The sequence below is a fragment of the Anoplolepis gracilipes genome, chromosome 5 (genome assembly GCF_047496725.1).
Source record: "Anoplolepis gracilipes chromosome 5, ASM4749672v1, whole genome shotgun sequence".
In the NCBI taxonomy this organism is placed as follows: Eukaryota; Metazoa; Arthropoda; class Insecta; order Hymenoptera; family Formicidae; genus Anoplolepis; species Anoplolepis gracilipes.
The window spans coordinates 523,303-543,707 of record NC_132974.1 but is presented as its reverse complement, the minus strand read 5'-3'; the positions used below and the strand labels follow the sequence as shown (position 1 = coordinate 543,707).

General features: G+C 30.0%; 1 protein-coding gene across 7 annotated transcripts in view; it reads left to right on the top strand.

Moving 5' to 3' along the window:
- Positions 1-10: 10 nt before the first annotated feature.
- The window catches only part of Sap47 (Synapse-associated protein 47kD), a 115,124-nt gene continuing 94,729 nt past the window's right edge, over positions 11-20,405 (top strand). For 2 of the 7 annotated variants that reach the window (XM_072892864.1, XM_072892869.1), the window contains exons 1-3: positions 12-411; positions 4,233-4,445; positions 6,177-6,262. In XM_072892864.1, the coding sequence (XP_072748965.1) occupies positions 275-411; positions 4,233-4,445; positions 6,177-6,262 (436 nt within the window). In that variant the 5' untranslated portion in view covers positions 12-274. Of the gene's footprint in view, positions 412-4,232; positions 4,446-6,176; positions 6,263-20,405 lie in introns of all 7 variants that reach the window. The other 5 variants (XM_072892868.1, XM_072892865.1, XM_072892870.1 and 2 more) reach the window with 5 other exon arrangements.

The window sequence follows — 20,405 nt, the reverse complement described above, 5'->3', positions numbered from 1 at the left end:
CGGCGTGCACGTGCGACAGCGACTTACGCAGTTCGTGGTGGGTTGCGCTGTCGCGAGGACGGACGAGATAAAGCGTAAAGCCACCGCGTATCCGTCGTCACTCCAGTCCCGCGAGGGCTTCGGTGACATTCGCGTTCGATTCCGCCGAGTAATTCGAGGGAGAAACGTCGGGGGAGGGAGCGAGAAGAGGACATAAATCTATATACGAGAGAAAGAGAGAGAGAGAAGAGTGCAAATTCCAGGAGTAACTCCGTTTGACAACGCACGTCGCAAGATGTTTTCCGGCCTGACGAATCAGGTGTCCAATTGGATGGGGAAGAAGCCCGAGAACGGCAGCGAGGTGCCAGGAGGCGAGCAGAAGGTAGCTTCCCCGGAAGTCGAGAGCGCCGCGGATCTCGAGAAAAATACCAGGTACAATATATCTCGTTATTGTTATCTGTGCCATAACCTGCAATATCGGAGAGGGCCAGTCCGTTGACCTGTCTGTCTGTCTGCGCGTGACAGGTCTCTTTCGTTTCGATAACGAAACGCGCTCGCGAAATGTCAGCCGCAACCGCGAAATCGATCCTCTCTCGAGTCGGATAATATAACTTTGATAGAGCAGTACATTTTTTTCCTCTTCTTAATGATAAGAAAATTTGAAACCTATGTACGTGGGTGTGTGTGTGTGTGTGTGTGTGATTCAATTTCTACAGGATAGTGAAAAATCCTGATTCGAACGACTGTCAATTATGAATAAAGGCGTTTTTGAAACTCGATCTCGCAAGTTGGTGTGTAATTTTTCCGTTGATTACTCAATCGCCGTTGAAAAGCGACGGATGCATTTCCGAGATTAGATCAATAACGCCCGCGACTTACGTAAAGAGTAGCGCGACTCTCGCTACGATATCTCGCCGGATTTACTCGCGATTCTGCGTGCTTCCAGTTATATGATTTCTCGAAATTCCTTTTTTTTTTGTTGCTCGTGCAAAGATTTAACGATCGTATTATCGTAGCCGTATAAACGCTTTGGAAAATTCGAGCTCTAACGTCATCCCTATCAGGCGTGAATCGCTCGAACGTATTTAAGTCGCAATAATATATACATCTATATAATTTTAATAAACATAATTTCTTTACTTAATAAATAATTCTCTGCACTCTTGTGGTGATATAAATATATATATATATATATATATATATATATATATATATATATATATATATATATTGCGAATGTTATAATTGTCTTATCTAATTTTAATTGCATGTCAATTAATAATTCAAGATTATGTAGAATAACTATGACGCGTTTTATGTCGATAAAATATTTACTGTAATGTACAATTAAATTTTATTATTATTGATACGCGTGTGCAGTTAATTTTCTAGTTTGACGCAAATATATTTGAAAGAATTCGGATAATTTTTACTGACGTATATTGATGGGTCATTATGCGTATGACCAATGGAGCTTTTAAATTATGTGCGTATAACTTTTAGCGAAATTACATTTATATTTTTATAACGTACGATGATTGAAAAATTTCACAAGGAATTCTCTCATATTTAGTTTTTTTTTTTTTTATTATTTGTAGGAATAAAACGCACACATACAAGTATATGCCTTTTTAAACGGCTCTCTCCATTTTAATCTTTTATTTTTTATTTTACTCTGCTGTCGTATATGGTTTTCAATATACGCACCTGCATATTTATTTTCACTCTCAATATCGAGAAGAAAAATGTGACTTTGAAATGTAATAAAAACAATTTTTACTTTTCCGAATAATTCTCGAAAATTCTTCCTTTTTTCTCGAATTTTTTTAAGGATGTTTAGCACCTACAATCGAAGCAAAAAGTAGTCGAAATTGACGAATATATACTTTTCTCATATATCTTAATATATATTAATATATGATTATTATAAAGATTGCATAAAATCTTATTATTTATTCATAGCTAGAGTGTAGAAATGTATTTTCGAACTTCTGTTGCTTTTTTTCGGAGAATTTTCATATTTCTTAAATTATAATGAGAAATATTATTATTTATATATATTATTATTTATTATTATTATTATTTCTATCTATTTTAGCTCTTAAATCAACACGATCACAGGTTTTTTATAAGATAAAAAGGACAAAAATAATTATATTTATAATTATATTAATACTTTTACTTATAATTAGATCCGCAAAATAATTATATTTATAATAATATCGACGGGTAAATTTATTGCAAATTTAAATCGTTATATAACTTTTGATTGCTTCAGTGAATCAACTCCAGGTTTTTTATAAGTCTCTGAACATGTATCAGAACAATCTGTGCAAATTTTATTAAATTCCTATATTTTTAAAAATAGGTACTAAACATCCTTAAATAAGTACGTATGAGCCATTATCACTGTATATTACGACACAGACACGTGTCTTTTGTAATAAGCAGTAATAAAAATGTATATGTGTCGCGATTTCAATGACGCACCGCAACGTAACCGTGGACTCAGGGTACGCGCGTTTCGATCGTATGTTTACCGCGAAATGATGCGTGCGTCATGCGACTTAGTGCGCGTCGAATGTCAATATACACATAAAGCGAGATCGGAGGATTTGCGCAAAATCAATCCTCGCATGTTCGACCGACGTCCACCTGGCGAATATATACTGGAATTCACGAAATGGAAACCGCGATGTACGTGCCTCGGCAATAATATCGCTCGATATTATTGAGATTCATTTGGCAAAATTTCATGGCAACCATATGTGTGTATATGAGTAATTTTTCTTCTATTTTTATTACTTTGTATATTAAATTATACTTTTTATGTACCGTTATTATATAATTCAGAGTGTCTATTTTCTAGAAAAATATGGAAAACCTGGAATTCTCAGAGATTCCTTTTGTACATGGAAATATCAGGGAATTCTCATGAAATTTTACCGGGATTCTCAGAAAATGAAAACAAATCTCCCCCTTTTTCATACTTTTGCTTTTACATTGTAAAGTCAGCAAATCAAGTGAATTATGTGTTTAAAATATATCATAAACATATATTTATCTTTGCTTATATATTTAATATTTTAACGATATGGAATGAAGAGTACGTATTCTTTATTGTAATTTTGAGTGATAAAAAAAAAGAAAATGTTATGCAAGTGAAAAACGTTCATGCGTATCTTTCTTGTATAGTCATGAAAAAGCATTAAAAAAAAACGAATATAATAAAAAAAAAACTTGTTTAGAAAGTTGCATAAAAAAATCTTTAAAATATTTTCTTTCCTCGGAATCTTGAATAAAAATATTTGAAAAATCAGGAAATTTTCAGGAGATTTTTTGACAAGATTTAAGTAGACACCTTGTTGTTTAAAAAAATATTTATATTTAAAATAAGTCTCTATTATCATTCATTATTTTATATAATATGTTTATACATTATTACATACGCGAATTAAATTGTATATGATAATGTTGTTTCTCGTAATGCGTTTCAGAATTCTCGTTAATTATCTTGTGTATCCCGGAAATTCACAATGTAATTAGTACCGCTGAGAATTTTATTTCGCTGGCAAGTCCTTTGTCTAATAATAATTAGTCGCTTTGTTATAAGGTGATAGCATATAAATCACAGCTTTCACGTCTCTCTCTCTCTCTCTCTTTCTCTCTTTCCGACGAGGTCGTAAATTTTTGGTCGAGTAAGAAAGTTCTTAAACGGACGCGAACTTTTATTTCCCGGAATTTGGGGGAGCGATTAAAAGAGTCGCGTTCGAAGTTCTATCTGAACTATCACGTTTTAATCCGTTTCCTTCGCTAATCGAATTAATTGGTTTTGTGAGTCTGATGTAGTTTATTTTAAATCCATTTCTCTCTCTCTCTCTTTTTTTCTAAATGTGTATCGTGTGTACATTTTATAACACCCCTCCCCCCCTGGACAGGAAATGGCGTTACAATCGGGTCGCGTTTACTAGTCACACAGCGTATTTCCATTGTATTCACATCAAAGAGTCACGCCAGCGTTGTTCAGTATGTTTAATTAATTATCTTGGCATTTGTCACCGACGCGAATAATTCGCTCTCGCATTCCATTATCTTTAACCCTTTTAAGGTCTCAATTTTTCGCTAAAATATGCGGTGAGGGGTGAAAAAGGCGCGTGATAAAATCTTGCGAGATTCCCTTATCCCGGAATTGCAGTTGAGATTTCGTTGAGAAACGTCAGATTTCAAACGATTCTCTTTCTTGTCTCTCGCAGTCCGAAGGGCAATAAATTGGAAATGTTCGCCGGAGTAAAGAATCAAATGTCCGGCTGGTTGAGCGGTGGTATACCCGGATTAAGCCGCGGCGCCGGAGCCGGCGAGGGCGAGGCCCCGCCGTCAGCTGAGACAGAGGAGAGCCAGGTACCTCAAGAGAGTCAGGCTCCTGCTCCGGTTGGTGAACAAGTGAAGGATGACGATGCAAGCAGGTAGTTGTGTATTCACATTTTATTTGATGATTGTTGCATGCGCATAAAAACGCTTTTTCATCACTCATTTTTAATTAGTATTCCGAGAAAATAAGATGTGTGATGGAAAAAATCAGGGTTGGCCGGAAAAATAACTAAACATGTAAAAATAAAATATATTTTTAAATAACTTTATGTAAAAAGATATTTTCGCTTTAATTAATAAATCACACTCATCACTATAGTTTACGAAATGAAATCAATATAACAATAAAGTCCTTTTTACTTCAAATTAGTATGTGATGTTATAAAACAGAAATTTTGGACAAAATAAATATAATAAATAAAATAAGTATAAATATAAATGTTAATTTTAATTTTATATTAATTTTTAGTTTTAAGAAAAATATAATAGTAACAGAATTAAATATTTTCATCAATATAGTTCTAGTTCGCGTTTATTTGTTTTTTTTTTTTTTTTTAACGAAAAGCTAATTTTTTTGATATGTTGAATTTTAATCTATTACAGATTTTATTTTGAATAAAGCTTAAATTAAAAAATACTCTCTCAATATGACGAATATAAAGGTTTTTGTTATTTTAATATTTTTAATAGAAAATATCAGTTTTTGCTAATTTTTTTTCGGAAAATACAAATTTTTACCTCTGACATGGATTTTTTCCCAAAAAATATTGGATTTATCTAATCCTGCAAAAAATTCTAGTAACATTTTTCATTTTTAATTGCTTTACTTGCAAGGTATTTTTAAGGATTTCACATCTTTCTTAATTCCATCAAAAGTGAGAAGTTTAAAATATAAAAGTATCCAGTGTTTTTAACTTTATATTCTAGATATTTAATTTTTTATATTAATGCAGTTTCTTCTCACATTGACTTTAAGGAAGTGGGTACATACACTTAAAATAATTAAAATATCATAAGTTTTTTATTTAATAAGTAGTGATTTTCTGGAATTATTTTGAGCTATATAGAATGACTTTTGGATATGTCTAACAATAATATCTAAAATAATATATTTAACATATAAAAATGACACGTTAAAATCTTTGATATACTTCCTTATAAAATTATGTTTTTTAATATTTATGTACCTTTTCTTGAAAATCACTGATTTGTTATTATTTTTTTTTAATCTGTTCAAAAATAAAAATAAATTAAGATTTTTGATCGTTTGGTTTAAAGAAATTGTAATTTTATCAAAAGTGCGAACGATTAAATTCGTCAGAAATATTGATTTTATTCAAATTCTAATTACAATTTGAAACATTATTAATTACTAGCAAAAAGCATTGATTAAAATGTGGTATAAATATAAATAAAAAAATTAAAACTCATTATTGAGATAATTTTGTAAATATCTATTCAGTATTAAATAATCTATCGTTTGATCATTCCGTTTAGAAAACAGATCTTAAAAATACGTAAGTAATTCTGATATATGATTTTACAATCGCATTTATTCCTTTAAAGTCGCACATATGATAATGTTATATTTGATATAAACTTTCCACCCCAAATTTATCGTAGTTTGAGAAATTGCAGACATAAAAGTCTAAGGGTACTTTTGTAAGAGAATCACGTCACTTTATCGCAACACTTGTATAATACTTGATTTTCAAAAGGTGTTTAAGTTTATATAACGGAAGCTTTCGAAATTCAATATTTCACATTCGACGACTCAACACTATTATTGGATAAAAACAGCGGAATTCACGGGGAAAATATTTTCACAGTGCAACCGGTGGTGCGGACAGCGGTCCCGCGAGTTTAGAGGGTACCCCGACCGACGACAAAAATGGACAACAGGCTTTTGGTGCCGGTAAGTCACGTCATATTATTGTAATATATGTATTTATTATATTATATAATTATATTATATAATTGTATAATATATTTATTATATTACACTACGCAAAAAAATTAATGGGCCATTTTCTTCCATATAAAAAAAGGCCAACTTTTAAATAGTTGCAACTTCCTTAAAAATAATCGGAATAAAGTCAATAAAAAAGCGTTTCAAAGCTTGAAGTTTCTAGTTTTAGAATCTTTAAATTAATTTCAATTTTTTCTATTTGTTACAAAATTACATTGTCAGAAAGCGACGTCCGTCGATTGAACAAATTTTTCAAAAGTTTGTCCAAATACCGAATTAAAAAGAATCCTAACATATTATTAATTGGTGTTAAAGAGCAGAGTTTTAGCTTTAATTTCTTTTTTTTTAACGAATGTTCTATGATTTTTTTCGCCGAGATATTCATTATTAAAGTAAAATTGAGCTGTTGACTTTGAACGTATATAACTAATGAAAAAATGATTGTATAATAATCATTAATTTAAGTTTTTGAAATGTAGGGAAAAAACACTTAACACTTTGGCCTTTTGAATGCTTTTTACTTGTAAATGTTGTAGAGTTCATGAAAATTTTAACGTTTTTTCGTTAACTTTCATTGATTTAAATAAAAAAAGATAAAAGTGTAATTTTTACTTGATTTTTAAGTAACAATTACGCTTTAAAAATGAATAATGATTGAAAAAACGATCGGAGGATTTTAAAGTGCTATCTTTTCTCTTTAAATTGCTTTTTTAATTATTATTGTACGATCATTTTTTTAAAAGCATTTAAAGTCAATAGCTCGATTTTGGTTTAATAATGAATACCTCGGCGAAAAAAAATTATAGAACATTTATTAAAAAAAGAAATTAAAGCTAAAACTCTATTCTTTAACACCCAATTAATGAAATAGTGTTAGGATTGTTTTTTTAATTTGATATTCTTGGACGAACTTTTGAAACATTTGTTTAATCAACAGACGTCGCTTTCTTACAATGTAATTTTGTAACGAATAGAAAGAATTGAAATTCATTTAATGATTCTAAAACTAGAAACTTCAAGGTTTGAAATACTTTTTTATTGATCTTATTTCGATTATTTTTAAGGAAGTTACAACTACTTTAAAATGGGCCTTTTTTCATATGGAAGAAAGTGGAACCTTTAATTTTTTGCGTAGTGTAATATAATAAATATATTATATAATTATTATAATATATAGTTGAGCACAAAAGGCATCATATTTTTTGAACACCGTATATACATATATATTATACATTGTTTGACTGGATTAAAGCTTATAGTATATATTTTTCATTGAGACCATCTCGTTTATAAATTTTCTCTAGATGTATAAAATTTTGAAAGAGCTCTTTTGCCGAATAACTTTATCTTCAAATATTGACTGTATCTTTGCTAATATTTCACGTACGCTCTTTGGCTGGGGATTAATTCTAATATTTAAAGAAAAAGCATTGGTCCGAAGATTATCCAGTTTTAGCAATTTTCGAGCATTCTCCTTCTGTTTGAGAAAAGTTAATTGGTTCTTTCACTCCATGTCCGCTCCGAAATTAATATAATAAAGTATTAAAGTTTTAATTAAATTTTTATCTCAAGTATATAAATCTATACATCTTAAAAATATAATAATATTATATAAGAAATGCTGAAAATTTGTGTAAAGGTGGTTTACATCAGCGCTGATATCCATTACGCGAATGGATTTCTTTACGATACAAATAAAAGATTAATGATAGAATTAGCGTTTCCATTAGTTTGAAATCAATGTAAAAAATTCAAGTATGCGGAAAGAGATGTTGATTGCATTGTACATAGCACATGCGCCTCGTGCATTTCGGCGTTCGTTCATGTTGGATCGTTCGTTTCCACTCTACATACAATAGAGATTTGATTTCCTAGAACGGCTCTGCGAAGCAATATACATACATATTCATTGGTAAAATAGCTAACGGCAGAATTTCACGCTTTACAAGCACGAGATTTAGCGTACATTCATCAGAATAATGCGATTAAGCGGCAAGATATTATCGATTTATAATTGCACTTGTTATTAATCGTTGTTAACAGTTCCGTCAATTTTGAAATTTGTATTTTTATTTTTCTCGAAAAAAAAGGAGATCTCTAAAAATCTTTATTTATTATTATATATAATGTTTGAATTACGCTTGAAAATCGCTCTTATCCTCATCATTTTTACGCAACGTTAATTCGTTTTATTATTTTTAAATTATATAGTGTTGGAATCATCTTTTTTTTTTGTAGGTATTTTATCGTTACTCAAAAGCCCAGATATATACTCGAGTGGACAAATAATGATTTTCTTTGAAGTAGGCCGTGCTTTGTTACGAAGCCTTGCGCTTCTAAAGCTCGCTTTCTCGCTCCCACACTCGTAAATGTATACTTTCTTGATAAACAAATTATTTCTTTTTTTAAGAATGCATTATCATTCCGATGGATCTTATCGTTTCCCTTACGTCATGTTATTTCTCGCACGATGCGAATGTACTTCTTGCGAAATTTTTCACAGGATGCTTACGAGAATTCAGTGGCGTGAGAGAAAATGAGCTAGCACATATGATATGCAAAGCAATGAAAGATCACGCAATAAGTTTGGGGAAACGAGAGCAAAATATTTTGAATCTTATTGTTAGCGCGACACATGCATTTTCATTCGCGAATGAAATATGTCTGAAATTTGTCCAGAAAATACTGTTTCATAAGCAACTTTTTTGGCAAAGTGCATTCTGAAAGTTTCTTAAGAGCTACTAAAAATGTAGAAGCTTGCTAAAACCTTTAAATGCAAACTCAAATTGAGGAATAATATATGAGATTTTTTGTTATATTTATTTCTATTTATAATCTTTTCTAATTTTTCTTACTATCCATATCTACGATCCACGTAAAAGTAAATTTTAATATTATATATTAAAATATTAATTATTTTAATTGATAAAGATAGAAGGTTTGCTTATGATAATTATATAATATTGATTTTGTAATACACATTTTTTTATTTATTTTTAGTCATAATTTTTTTACAATTTACTATTATTCATATCTGCGATACAAGTTTAGGATAAAATATTATATATATTATATATATTAAAATATCAATTATATATATTAAAATATAAATTATTTTAATTTACAAAGAGAGGTATAAAATATGATTCTGTATTACGGAATATTTCCGAGTAACGTTAGTATTTTTATATACATTTCATATATTCGCGAGACGAATTAAAAATCCTTTAAATTAACCTGTTAATTACAGGCTTGTAGTGCGCGCGCAATTATTGGTTAATTTACCTCGGTTGCGTTTGATTGCACACCGCTAAATCGTCCTATGAGCTCGCAGAAAATTCGATTTCCGCCGCGAACGGTTATCTGCGCTTACACGCACGTGATATTATAACGGTTATCTACTCTCTCTTTCTCTCTCGTCCATTTTCCCAGAGAGAAATTGCCTTTGTATCATTCATATACCCTTTATCTGGCGAACCTTTTTGCGAGGTCTTGCTGGCCGCTCTCTGACAGAGATACATATGATACTTGGAAATTATACGTATGCTTTACACACACGTGGTTTCTTCTGTCTTGAAGAAAAGTATTTTCTTTTTTTTTCTTTTTTTTTTTTTTTTTTTCCCCGGAGCCAAGAACTGCAATATATCACGCATTGTAAATAATTGAAAGGGATAACTGCTGCATTATAAAGACTATATGTGTGGATAAGGCTCGCTACACGTCACGGAATATAGCCCCTTTAACATTTCGCCCTTTCGCATCTCGTTATGTAAATGCGTACATCATGTCTGCTCGTTGTAGAATAAATCGCGCGCATAGCGCTCATTTATTTTAAATATCTCTCAGGCTCGTCTCATCTACGAGGCGTGGATCCTGTTGAAAGCCATATTTCTCAAATATATTACCAGGGTGGACCTACTCCCTAGAAAAATATGGAAAACCTGGAACTCTCAGGGATTTCTTTTATCTGGACAAATTAGGGAAGGCTCGTGGAATTTTATTAGAATTCAAGACACGTTTTTGAAAATTCTTCTTGACAATTGTGAATAGTCAGCCGTGGGTGTAAAATTGGCATCTCACTTCGTGGAAACTCACTAATTGTTGAGAGTGGTCTGGTTTTATTTTTAATAGTTCTAGAGTTCTTGATAGATTAAACAAATATTTCTAGCTATTAAAAAAAAAAAAATGGAAAATAAGTAAGCCTAGAATGGCACCGAGCTTCTGGTGGAAGCAAAGATAATTTATTACGTCCGAGGTAATTTATTACTTATTCGTGGAATTATTTTTTTTTTGGCGCGATTATCGCATAGCATATTCATGCTTCTTTAGCATTAAAAATTACAAAGAATATGTACTTTTAATATTATGTTAACACATTGTATTGTATATACATATATTTATTTATTTATTTCTGTTTATATATTCAATGTCTTAATATAATATTGAATATGAAGTACATATTTTTTGTTATTTTTAATGATAAAGAAATGAAAATATTATACAAGAGAAAATACTTATCTTAGAACAGTTATTCCCTTTTTTAGTACATTTGTAAATCTATATGTATGAATGAAAAACATTAGAATATATGTGATATAATATAATAAAAAAAGTTTATTTTAGAGAAAGTCGTATTAAAATTTTGAAAATATTCTCTTTACTTGGAATTTTAAACAAAATTACCTGCAAAATCAGGAAATTTTTAGAGAATTTTTTTTACAATATTGGAGTAGACACCCTGATTACGATCATGTTGAATATTCATATTTCTTGCGAATTTTGTTCTAATTTTTATTTACAATATAATTATTATTAATAATTTCCATATTTTATATATTTTTGTATACATATTATTTAATTAATAATTATTAATAATTTTTATCTATATTTAATTTAATTCATTTTATTATTAATAATAATATTTATTAATATTTTTAATAATAAATTATATATTTAGTCATATCATTAATAATAAATTAATAATTTCATTATTAATAATATATTTTGTTATATAATTTTACTACGATCGAATATCTTTTTTTACTTATCGCCTGATGACGCATTTCTTTTGAACGAAACTCGGTGAAGGAATCATTTTGCTCTTTCTTTATATGTATGCACAAGCGTTTACAATAGTATTATCAGAAGTCGTAATTCTATGTAATTTGTATTTAGACTTAGGGATCGATCTTTTAGAAAAGAAACGAGTTCTAAAAGCAAATAGTAAAATATAACCATTATTCAAGATAAATTTTCTCTTAAATAGCCTTTCCTTTTTGCTTTGTGCAAAAATGCAAGAAGAGAATTCGAGACTTTTTCGAAAATAAGATAGAATAGCTTGGGTCTATTTGATCAGGTTGAAAACACGCGCTAAGATTGGCCGAGAAACGAGATGTTTGACAAACTTTAAGGCCGTCTCACGGTCTATATAAATAACGTTGTTCTCCAAGTTACCCCTTATGTAAATACGTGAATGATATTTGCAACGCGTTGTTGAAAAATTTACAAATATATGAGTATATCAGAGCAGATTTAGTTTAATTTTTACTCATCAAAGTGAATGCGTAATATTTATATACACTTTATCTCTGTGCAATATATTTATACAATATGAATAATAAAATATACTTATAACAATATTTACTATAGAGATTTATGAAATGCTTTTTGTGTTTACTAAAAATCACAAAAGAATACTTATATATGAATATTATTGTATTATTTTTTTAATCAATTTTTAAATATATAAGTGTAAATTTAAATTTGTTTTTTAAAAGTATTTAATTATTTAAATTATAATATTTAATAATTTAATTTAAAATATAAGATATAATTTAATATACACATTTAAAATTATATAAATTAAATATTTATAATTATTTTAATATTTAATACAAAAAAATATATTTAATAATAAATATATGCATATACATATATATATATATATATATATATATATATATATATATATATATTTCTCGGATCTGATTTAGAATTTTTTATTTCAATCTAACATGCAAGCGTTTCATTACGAAACAATCTGTCGTACAAATGATCGCTGTTTCATCGCGAGAACTCTTTGCTGTGAATGAGCAATCACTGTACAAAAGTGCAATTTCTACATCGTCTGCCTAGAAGCTTTGAGAGATACAAATCGGACAAAATTCAAGTCTGATAACGCGTAAGGTATAAACGCATTCGCCATCCTCGATCTCTCGTTGGTTTTTTTTTCCCTTAGCTACGACTTCTTGGTCCGCTATTTCGGAATATGAATCGAGTAGGATGATTAACAAGCTAGAGAGTGTTGACGAAGTTGAATGGGAGAGGAAAGAAGCGAGCTCGATGGATTCGTCCTTGGCCTGGGTTATATAGGTGTACGTAGGTACTTATTCATCGTCGCACAATGTCAAGATGAACTTTTATAGAGCTACGCCTCTCAAAGGAGATTGAACGGCTATTAAAAGTAAGAAACATCGATCGCTGGATATATACAAATTACTGCGATCCCTCCTTTATACTTTATATTCTTAATTTACGTAATAAAGTAACTTGGAAAATTACGTAATCGAAAAGCTGACATTGGGAGACCCGAAAGCCGATTGCATCCTGTTTGTTAGTTACGCATAAATACCTATCAAAGGGAATCCGCATCAGTACTGTCCCAGAGAGAACACTAATCGCAGATTAATGTGGCGAGGATTAAAGAGATGTATCGATTGCGAGCGAACGAGAGGAAGAGAAAACAAAGGGAGAGGATATCGGGAGAAGAGGGTGGTTTGCACAAACGAGGTGGAGGAGAATGACAATCGTGTCCTTGGCCCAAGATGGACCAGAGATCAGACACCTAGATTCAAAGGGCTCTGTCAACCTCGCAAACCGTTAAAGTCATCGTTAAATGCGTCTCTCCTGTTACCGGCCGTCCTTTTCACCCTCCTCCCCCCTCCCCCCCCCCGCCGAAGCTGCCGCCAGGGTGATATACTATGGTAAGGGAGTAGAGTGAATGGGATCTTGAAGGGTGTTTCTCTCTTGCGACCGAAGTCGAGAGTATAACCAGATCCAGGTCCGTCCTTCGCGTAGTCGTCGAGGGGTTGGACCCCATCTTCGTCGATCAATACGACCACCTCCCCCGCACTCCTCCCCCTGCCCCGCGGCTTCCGGCCGACTCTTCCTTCCCACGGAAAATCAACGATATAACCGCAGTTCGATGGGCCCACCTCATCCGCTACTCTCCATTTCCTCTCTGATTTGTATTTCGTTTTGCTGTCCGCCAGATTTTTGAAGGTAACTCGGTCAAGTGGTGATTTCGGCGATCAACGCTCGAGGTAGTCTGTCCGAGAGCATATATATTATGTATTGTATTGTATTGTCCCCAAGTTTCGATTTCTCAATGCGTAAGTGGAAATAAAAGAGGGAGAGGATCTTAGATTTTTTATTAAAGACACGCAGGTGAAAGATATTTTTGTGTTCGCGATGTACTGGCATTTTCTGACGTACGATTTTTATGCGGTTTGTCTCTCTCTTTCTCTCTCTCTCTCTGAAAGAATATTTCAGGCGCCATCAACTTTTTTTCATTCACGCTCTTTTGTTCGATTGTTGGAAGTATTTTTGATTGCTTTGCAAGAGGTGGTTTCAAAGATGGCCTGATTTCTTTGTGTGTCGAGCTGGAGGCAAAATTTTCTTCCATCGTTTCCTTTAGAATTTGACAGAACATGCAACTTGTATTATATTATTACAACAAATTCCGTAGAAAATAAAAGCTCGTATAAATTTAAGAAAATTTACATTAATTAAAAAATACAAATATGTATTTATTAAGAAATATTGTTCGACATTTAAACATATTATTCGATTTACTTAATATACGATTAATTTTGTAATATACACTATACGCAAAAAACTTAAAGGGCCACTTCAAGTAGTTGCAACTTCCTTAAAAATAACCTGAATGAGGTCAATAAAAAAGCGTTTCAAAGCTTGAAGTTTCTAATTTTAGAATCTTTAAATTAATTTCAATTCTTTCTATTCGTTACAAAATTACATTGTCAGAACGCGACGTCCGTCGATTGAACAAATGTTTCAAAAGTTTGTCCAAGAATATCAAATTAAAAAAACAATCCTAACACTATTTCATTAATTGGGTGTTAAAGAATAGAGTTTTAGCTTTAATTTCTTTTTTTAATAAATGTTCTATAATTTTTTTTCGCCGAGGTATTCATTATTAAACCAAAATTGAGCTATTGACTTTGAACATATATAACTAATGAAAAAATGATTGTATAATAATCATTAATTTAAGTTTTTGAAATGTAGGGAAGAAACACTTAACACTTTCATGAAAATTTTAACGTTTTTTCGTTAACTTTCATTGATTTAAATAAAAAAAGATAAAAATGCAGTTTTTATTTGATTTTTAAGTAATAATTACGCTTTAAAAATGAATAATGATTGAAAAAACGATAGGAGCATTTTAAAGTGCTAACTTTTCTCTTTAAATTGCTTTTTTAATTATTATTGTACGATCATTTTTTTACTAGTTAAAAGCATTTAAAGTCAATAGCTCAATTTTGGTTTAATAATGAATACCTCGGCGAAAAAAAATTATAGAACATTTATTAAAAAAAGAAATTAAAGCTAAAACTCTATTCTTTAACACCCAATTAATGAAATAGTGTTAGGATTGTTTTTTTAATTTGATATTCTTGGACAAACTTTTGATACATTTGTTTAATCAACAGACGTCGCTTTCTTACAATGTAATTTTGCAACGAATAGAAAGAATTGAAATTCATTTAAAGATTCTAAAACTAGAAACTTCAAGCTTTGAAACGCTTGTTTGTTGGTCTTATTCCCATTATTTTTAAGGAAGTTGCAACTACTTTAAAATGGGCCTTTTTTTCATATGGAAGAAAATGGCCCTTTAATTTTTTGTGTAATGTATATTTTTTATTTCTCCAAAAAATTCCATTACACATAGATTGATCGCTTTAGTTCAATCGCGAGGAAAATCCATATGACGTAACTTTGAGAAAACGAACAGAAGGTACTTTATAGTATTTGAATTGTACAAGCACTTCTCTTATTCTTTTTTTTCAATCGTATTTGAAATTGAGATGTAGTTGTACAGTGGGATGGTTTTTTTTTTTGTGCCATTCTCTTCGATTGTTCTCTTCGATAGCTGCTCATATTCTTTGTAGAATTTGAGAATAATTGTTTGTTAAAACTTCGCTTGTGTATAAACTCTGTATTGAACTTGTCAAATCTTTTCTATAGAAATATTTTTTTTTTATATATTTTGTCTAGATTACTAAAGCAAAATCGATAGTTTAAAACTTTCCATTTTTTTTCCTAAAGAGCATTTAATATATATATATATATATTTTTTTATACAGTATAACACATTTTTAAAATATATATATTTACAAAAATTAGGAAAGATTTTACTTTATATTTATTATAATTTGGTCTATATTTGCCTTATGTTGTCATTATTCGATAATGATAATTTTTCGATTAACGTCGCTAATCCATTTCGTTTAATGACACGAAACACTCGCTCGCGAGGAAGGTTTTTTTTTCTCTTGAGAACGAATTTCATGACTTTTTAATTAGTTTAAGCTAGAGCTCGCATCAATCTTCTCCATAGCAAGACTCGCAATCTTGAGCGAGGAGTCCCAGGACATTAAACGACTACGAGAAGATTATACCGAGTTGCCGTACGATCATTACTGTGCCAGTCAATTTTAACATATAATTAAGCAGCACGACGGTGGAGAAACATTCTTGAAAATGCAATGTCTGAGATACTTCTTTCGTCTTAAAAGTCCACTCGAGAATCCCTTGAGATGATCCATCGATAATTAACTTCACCGGAGTTCATAAGCAACGCATTTCAATTTTTCACTTTTCATTTTTCAATTTTAATTTTAATATCGAGATTCTACTTTTTGTTTACACAAAGTTTTGAACAGACTCAAAGTATCTTCTTTACATTTCTCTTATCGTAGATTAAATGGACTCGATATTAATCCTGTCAACGGAAAGTTTGACAATATTTAAATATCTATTTAAATTATCTTGTTGACTTACGTATTTGTTTATATTATACAGAGTGTTTTATAAATATTAATTATCTTTAAAGAATCTTTCGTGATGTTTAATATTTTATATGTAAAAAATAAAAATAAAATAAAAACATATATGATTATATTAATATTATTATTATATTAATTTATGATAAATATAGTTAATCGATATATATATATTATTAATATGATTACATATTTTTAATATTATATATAAAATATTTTAAATTCATAAATATATACATATGTAAAATATATAAAAATAAAAAAAATATTATAGACAAATATTATTGGTAACTGATGGAAATACTATATGATTTAAATGCATTCGTTTAAATCTAATTAACGATGCCACTGTGTTGTGACAGCTAATGTATCACTCTAACAAGATACGGTTGATCAGAGCTCATCATAATTGCCTTGTTTTCGGATCATTGAAGTTTCACATTCGCTTAATCAGTGCGGGAGACACAAGAGAGAGAGAGAGAGAGAGAGGAAGAGGAAGGGAGGAGAGGTCATTGGACTCCGGAAGTTTGCGAGTGCACTTCCTCCAACGAATCTCGGACTCGTCGGGTTTCAGACGGAAAGAAATCCAAGTAATCGAAATGCGAGACTCGTTGCAAGCGTGTAGTGTTGGTTCTCTCGTCCTAAAAATAGCCCTTCAAACTTTTATGATGTCATTGGTGAAAAAGAATACGTACAGTATATTCTCGCACATTTTATATTCACTTTTCATAGCGACATAGCAGATAATTCTTCTGGTTTATGGCCGGAATTCAATCGATTCGATGACAAATTGAAGAGACACGAGCTCGGCGATAAAACGATATATATACATATGTAAAGCGCATTTTCGATAAATTCAAGTGTAAAGTCTACTTTTAGCGCGAACGTGACCTCGACGATTTATTACAACATTTTTAAGCGAGGAGAGAAAAAAAAAAGATGATTTTTTTTCTTTTTATTCTCTATTTTCTATGCAATAGTTTCTCTGCATAATTCGAGATAGTAAATATTGAGAGTGCATTCGAATGTATTTTGTGGAAGTTTTGGATTTGATTCTTTGTGTTTCTTTGGCTTTTTTTTTTAGATATGCTTTTTGAACAGAAATATCAGAAATTTCGAAAATTCGTTATCCGCGCCGAACAAGTTTCGAGAGAAATGAAAATATTTCCAGAGAAATTCATAATTGTAAAAGAAATACGCGCTAAAAGAAACAGATAAACTCTGCCATATAATTCTTAATAATAGAAAAAATTAATTTTTCCAGAAAGATGTGCTCATCATATTTTTATATTTAAAATGTTTTTTGATCAATATTTTCGCAACAAACTTTTCATTATTTAACTTTATCGTAAATATTTGTACAAAATATTTACAAACCGTATAATAATACAATAAGATAATAGAGAATAATACAATAAATATATGTACTTATAATGGTATAAACTTAAAATAACATTCACGTGCATGATTAACTTTATAGATCATTTTTACTGGTAGCAAAATTTCTCCGGTATTCCAGAATACAATTTTATATTGGATTTATTGTATTCTTAAATATTTTCCTTTTTTTAAAGTGCTACATTTATTTTATATATAATAATTAAAGAAATAAAAGCTAAATGATAAATGAAAGATAATATGACGAATAATTAAAAGAAAGAGAAAAATATTTTAAAAATCAAAATGTTTAATATTACTAATATTTATTTAATATAAATAATATTTATTTTCTGACTTTGTACAACGCACACACATGAAATATTTGTTTCTATTATATCACACGAGTTTCATAAAACAGTTTTAACATATAAGATATGAGAGTCATGAGTGAATCCGACGTGTTCGTGTCAGCAGAGCAGGATACGGAATATTGTAATAGCGAGGAGGAATATAAAAACGAAAAATGAATTCTACATTCAAGATCATTTTTCTTTCAGAAAAGATATACCTAATATATAACGCGAGCGCGATAGGTGGAAACACAAGGTCAAACTTTGATTAAGCGCCAATTGGTACATCATATTGTTTGAAAACTCTCGACGATAGTTCTGTCTAATCCCAGATTGCTCTTTATTATCGGTTTGCCTGCATCGACGATCCAATTTCATCGGATACTGTTACAACAATCCTTGTCAATGATGATTTAATATCTCTGTATTTATTTGACAAGTGTCATCGCGTGCATGTGTAGTACGTATACATGCACGCTTTATCAGCTGATCTTTATATGTATACGTATATATTGTACATTATTATCTGGTAACGAGAGATATCTACCTAACAACAGCTGTTGGTCTCGCAATCTGTACTGTGTGACGGAACTATTGTCGCTAATGGATCGAAGTAGCACTATTTTGGTCAGGGTACACTTCCTTTATGGCTGTTGTTAGTCGCCACTACTCTTCCGACATATTACACAATTATCGACGTCATTAACTCGGAATATACGAGACGAGAAAGCATGACATAAAGATTGTGTCGCTTATATCACAAAGGAATTCCATCGTTGTTGTCTATATGTGACCTTTCTGACAAAGACACGCTCTTATATAAGATGATAAGGATAATTACACTTTTAACTCATTAACGTTTATATCCATATTTTTGTTTCACTGTATTCTATTTAGGTGTAATTAAAGATGTTTAGTACCTATTTTTAAAAATATAGGAATTTAATAAAATTTGCACAGATTGTTCTGATACATGTTCAGAGACTTATAAAAAAACCTAGAGTTAATTCACTGAAGCAATCAAAAGTTATAAGGATTTTAATTTGTAATGAATTTACTTGTCGATATTATTATAAATATAATTATTTTGTGGATCTATAATTATAAGTAATAGTATTAATATAATTATAAATATAATTATTTTGTGGATTTATAATTATAAGTAAAAGTATTAATATAATTATAAATATAATTATTTATATAAATAAGTATAAATATAATTATTTCTGTTCTTTTTGCCCTTAAATTGATTTTCTATCTTATAAAAAACCTGTGATCGTGTTGATTTAAGAGCTAAAATAGATAGAAATAATAATAGGAATTTATTCAAAATTTGCAAAAGTATAGTTTAAATATAGAGGAAATATTCGATCACATAATTTTGGTCAAGTACTGACTAGTTCAAAAGATATTGAATATAATTTTCTCAATTTCGTCCTGTTATCCGAGATGACATATTATTTATTGTGAAAACGTGACAACATAGCATTTAGCTGAGCCTTCTTTTGACATTTTAAATAATTTATCTTTTCATCTGAAAAAGCCTCTATATACAAACGTGTAAGCGAGAAGCGACTAAGCCTCGTATGTCAATTTGCAATTTGACTAACTTATGAAAAATTACCATGTTGCCACATTTCTTTCTTCTCGGAGAAATGACAAATTATTAAATTCATCAAAGAAATAGTTAAAAATCTTCTATATTTTGTCATTATTCATAATTATAATTTTTATTCTGACATTTTAAATTACTCTGTACGAGTAAATTCTTTGATTTTTATAATTCAAATTTTGTGCTGTAATGTTGAAATTGAGGTATCGTCAATGATAAAAGTTTCTCATTATAATTTAAGAAACACGAAAATTCTCCGAAAAAAAGCAACAGAAGTTTGAAAATACATTTTTACATTCTGGTTATGAATAAACAATAAGATTTTATGCAATCTTTATAATAATTATATACTAAGATATATGAGAAAAGTATATATTCGTCAATTTCGACTACTTTTTGCTCCGATTGTAGGTGTTAAACATCCTTAAATAGTTTACTTTTTCTTTGCGAGAATATTTATTGCACAATCGACTGGTTAGTTTTATTGAGAGAAATGCAATATATCGTTGATCTAACAATAAGACACATTATGTTGTCGAAAATAGTTACTTGTAAAAGAAATTAAAATTTTAAGTCAAATTTATTTTATTTCAAATTTTAAAACCATTCAATAATAATTAAAACCATTATTTCAATTTTTAAAATAATTTCAGATTAAA